At 32.1% G+C, this 4,970-nt stretch overlaps 1 protein-coding gene across 3 annotated transcripts; it reads right to left on the bottom strand.

Annotated features, from left to right (window-relative positions):
* Positions 1 to 359: 359 nt before the first annotated feature.
* Positions 360 to 3,528, bottom strand: LOC110668025 (WEB family protein At2g40480). Of its 3 annotated transcripts, XM_058151895.1 has the most exons (3): positions 2,815 to 3,528; positions 1,716 to 2,058; positions 360 to 1,595 (listed from the first exon to the last, which is right to left on the bottom strand). In XM_058151895.1, exons 1-3 carry the CDS (start codon positions 3,049 to 3,051, stop codon positions 616 to 618), a joined length of 1,560 nt encoding a protein of 519 aa, XP_058007878.1. In that variant the 5' UTR covers positions 3,052 to 3,528; the 3' UTR covers positions 360 to 615. The 3 variants fall into 3 exon arrangements, with proteins under 3 accessions (XP_058007878.1, XP_021684742.2, XP_021684741.2); XM_021829050.2 differs by having other exon boundaries at positions 360 to 2,055; XM_021829049.2 differs by having other exon boundaries at positions 360 to 2,058; positions 2,815 to 3,527.
* Positions 3,529 to 4,970: the final 1,442 nt, after the last annotated feature.

The raw sequence follows: 4,970 nt of genomic DNA on the forward strand, positions 1-4,970 counted from the left end.
GACTACTGACCATGGCTTTGGAGATTAAATATTCCCTGCTAATAGCTAAATCTCATATTCTTGATGTTTCAATTATAATTTTGAATATCTAATCACAGAATTCATTCAGTGTTTGAGATCCAACCATTCATTTAAATAAAAGTTAAAGATATTCAATAAATGTGATTGCTGGGCTAGCTTTTTAATTGTGAAAATTATGATTTTTCACTGTCAAAATTTTAATTCTTCAAGTGCTGATAATCGCTAACGTTCACTTGCAAATTGCTGATAGCTAACTTCTTGCAGAAACCTCAGAATCAAAAATAAGATAAATAAGATGGACTCATAATCCTATATCATAAAGAACTCAACTCACAATATAAGAGAGTGAAAAGCTACCACATTTCCAATTCAATCATGGGCAAATTATAGTAGACCACAGCTCATACCAAGGGCTAAGTACAGGCTATGGATATAGAAGAACCACACACAATACATCTTCACAAGGAAAGAGTATCTAAACAAAACCACAAAGGACACAAACAACATGGGCAAGCTATAACCATAACTCAACACCAATACAAAGGCAATAAAGGAAAGAAAATTTCACTGCACAATCACAAAACATTCTTCTGTCTAATGCATTACATTATTGAAATCTCGTGTCTTTTTCTTACTTGGTTTTGTCATAGGCAATGATATGTGAATGAACCCAAACTTTCTCCTTTGGCCGAAGAACTGCTTTTGATCACCTCCATCCTTCTCAGCTGTTGGATGAAATGTTAAATCCTCTCTCAGTTCATGAAGCATTTGACTCAAAGCCACTTTCTTCCTTTCTTCACGGCCTTCTGTCGGCCTTGCCATTACATATTCTTCTGGTAGAACTTGCTTCCTGCTGAGTGCATCCTGTATTGAAACTGTTGATCTTAAAACAGGTTTTGGATCATCATTAGCTACATTGGAATCCCTCACTGCATTTAGTGGGGAATCTTGAGGGTCGTCCGGTTGATGCAAATGGAAATTACCAAACCTAGTTGCATAATATGCTGCCCGTCCCATCTGATCATTCTCTGGCATCCATTTGCGAATAGCTTCTTCAGCAGCAAATTGCTTTCTATTTGCCATTTCGACTTTGTTTAGAGCTTCTTCTAGGGCTTGTTTACTTTGTTTGACTTCCTCTGTTGCGTCCATCAATTTCCTTAGAATAGACAATTTAGTGATATTAACTTCAGGCTTGTGGAGCTTGGCAACATCTACTCTGTTTTGAGCTTTAGCCATCAGTGGTGTCCGTACCTCAAATGAGGCTACTTTCTCAGGCTCTGGCAGTACAAATCCTGATGAGGTCTCATTGCTTGATAGAGCCTTGATTTCAGCTAAGGCAACAGCTTCTGCTGCCCTTGCTGCTTCCTCCATTTTTTTGGCTGCAAGCAACTTCAATTCAGCAATCGTTAAATTTGTCTTGGTTTGTTCATTCACTAAAATTGCTCTTGAAACTTCTGACTTTTCAGCTTCAGTCATTTTCTTCAACTGCTCTGCCTTGTAATCAGTTACCACATTGTCTGCAATATGTGGTTTCACTCTTGCTTGCTTTAGCTCCTCCTCCAGAGACAGCACCCCTGCAAATTTTGACGTTATCCTCTTGCGGGTTTTCTGAAGAAAGGTTTTCTCTTTCCTCATTTTCTTATTCAAAGAATCGACTGAAGTTTGAATCACTCCAAGGTCATTAATAGTTTTACCAAGGTTCATTTTTGCTTGCTTCAATTCCATTAAGATTAAGTCAGGGGACGACGTAGGGCAAGAGCTCAAACTTCCCATCCTCAGTTCTCGGTGGTTGACCTGAAAGCTACAATTTTCCTTGTTCATTTCTTTGATAGCAGGACTTGACATCTGCTCATCTGGGATTGTCATACATCTCAGTGCTTCTTTCTGTAGCTGCAGCTTTAACTCTTCAACAATTCTTTTCGTCATTCCGAGTTCTTCAAGAACATCGAGCGTTTCCAATTCTTTCCTAATAAGATCCTTCTCCAATTCTGCTGCCTGTTCCTCAACTTTCTTTATGTCAATCTCCTCAAAGCCCTGCTGTACATGACAATGTTCTCTCAAATCAGAAAAGGAAGATATATAACAAATTACCAATTGCAATACTCATCAGAATCAACATTAAACATCTCACATTGCAAACATAATACTTATGCATGAGTAGGTTCCGAATCTCCCTTTCATAGTGACTACCAGTGTAAATTAGGAATGCACAAAAAAACTGAATACAAATAATCTGAAACTCATCCTCAAAAATAATCTGAAACTCATAAACCTGAGCATGACATCATTAACATAAATCAATCATTAGTTACAAATTAAACAACAATGGATAATGGAATGAACACCACATGGTCTAGTTTAAAGTAAGCAAACAACTAAAAGATAATCCATAACAATCAATGCATGAAAATCAATTTCATTTACATACATTCTTCAATTGCTCAAATTGAAATTCACCGACAACAAGCAAAATAAAATAATCTTAGTTGAAAATAGTCACCATCCATGTGAAAATGAAATCTCTCCAATTTTAATGGAAATTAAATTTCCCATCAACCAACTTAAATTGTTTGATTCAGGTGACCTACAACTTGCAAAATAAAAAATAGAATCTCTATTGAAAATAGTCACTATCCATGTGAAAATAAAATCTCTCAAAGCTTAAAAGAAATTAAATGTCCCATCAACCAACTTAATTTTTTGATTCTGTGACTCCAAATCATTCAATTTCTCATTAAAAACTCAATTTTTTAAGAATAAAAAAAAATAGTAGCTAATGTAACTATTTCTAACCCTGAAATAAGGAATCCAGGAGCCGCTTCCTCCAAACCGGGTCACAGCCTCCCTGACTGACCCGAACGGCGGGGACGTGTCAATCTCTGCTCTCAAACCCACCTTCCTCGCCCCCTGGTTAGCGCCATTCTGTTGGGAGGAAGGCCCGACACTCTCGGGCCCAATATCGGACCTAACTTCCCGGATTCCTGGAGTTCCGGGTATCGGTTCAGCGACAGAATCCGAAGTATCCGCCATTGCAGAAAATGCAAAGTTGAAGGTTGAGTGATGGTGGAATGCAAAAGCGGAAGAAGGGCTTTAAAGGGTCAAAAGAGAAAGCCATGATGAGAATGCAATTTCAGAGTTTGTGTGTGATGATGGCTTTTGTGGTCCGACTCACCAACTCGGACCACAAAAGAGCGAGACAACTCTGGTCCACACTCCGCTCAGTGAGTAACCAACACAGCGCTTTTCCGCTTTTTTGGGTGGTGATTCCATGGTAGAAGAAGAAAGTATTTCAATGACGTGGCTAGATGTGACTGGAGGTTGACGTAGAAGGTCAAAGTTGATTTGTTGAGATAGGGGGATTTTGAGTGAGTGTAGGTGAGATCGGACACACGGTGATGGTAATCATGGTGATGATTTTGACCGTGATTTGCGGATTTGTAAAAGTGCTTGTGGAGGAAGAGGAAGGTGAAGCTATGATTGAATTTTGGTAGGAAAAAGCAGTTTTTTGTGCATGCATAAAAGCTCACTCTCTCCGTCTTTGTGCCTTTATCCTTTTTCCCTTTCCCTAAATAGTAGAGTTTTCGGTTCTACTTCAGTTTGAAATTTATTTAGGGATTAAAATTGAATTAAAATTAGTAGGATTTCAGTTTAATTTTTTATTATTTTAATTTTATTTTAATATTATTCTTAATTTTAATTTAATTTAGTATAATTTTGATTCTCTTCTCTCAATTTTTAAAATAATTTTATATAATTATTTTTTAAAAAAATTATATTTAAATTTTAAATTAAATTATTAATACATAATATATCATATAATATATCTTTTAATTGTATCTAAATTATATAATCTTTAATTATAAGATGTATATATAATTTATTATTAAATATATTATATAAGATAATAGTATAAATATATCATATAATATATATTTTAATTATTTATTAATTATATAATATTTAAGTATAAAATATAAATATAATTAAGAATTATTATTATTATTATTATTATTATTATTATTATTATTATTATTATTATATAAGATAATAATATATTTAGAATTAAGAATTATAAAGTAATTTAATATATTTATAAATAAAATTATTAAAAAATTTAAAAAAATAAAATATAATATTAGGTTATATTTAGTTTATAATTATATATATATTCATAAATAAATATATATAATTATATTAAAAAATATATAATATATTTAAAATATATATATATATATATATATATAAGTTTTGTTATCAGCTTTGTTCCAATTCGATGCAGTTTCCATTGGATTTTAATATAATTTCGATTTAATTTTTAAAAAAAATTAAAATTAAATTAAAATATTAAAATAAATTTAATAAATGATTATTTGGTACAGCCTTACTAAAGAGGATATCCTATTGAAAATCTCACAATCTGGAGAGCGAAGACAAGTCTAATATCTTTAAATTAATTTTTTTTATAAAATATTTAATATTTGCCTAAAATGAAAAAAACAAAAAAAAGATGATTATTGCATTGTGTGCATTGTTTTCAAATGAATCATTTTTCATGATTAACTGAATCCTTGAAGATTATTTACATTTATATACAATTATACATTCTAAGTTTTAGTTTGATAATTAAATTAATTATTAACTAATCAGACCTAATTTGATTGATCTTTTCAAATATTTTTTAAAAATAGATAATGAAGAATTTGAAATCGGAATATTCTTTGTATTATAGTATAAATTGGGCATCAATGAATATTTGAAATCGGATTCTTTGAATTATATATTGAATAAAGGTATCAATGAACTTTCATGTTGAAATTCTCCCCTTTGCTAACATTTGGGATGGAATGTGATGTGATCTATTTTCTTTATATGGTATCAAAATTTATTCTATTTTAATGTTGGATCACTCTCACGTGTGTTTGCCTGTAAATTTCATATTACAAATATTT

Source organism: Hevea brasiliensis, chromosome 8 (genome assembly GCF_030052815.1).
Source record: "Hevea brasiliensis isolate MT/VB/25A 57/8 chromosome 8, ASM3005281v1, whole genome shotgun sequence".
In the NCBI taxonomy this organism is placed as follows: Eukaryota; Viridiplantae; Streptophyta; class Magnoliopsida; order Malpighiales; family Euphorbiaceae; genus Hevea; species Hevea brasiliensis.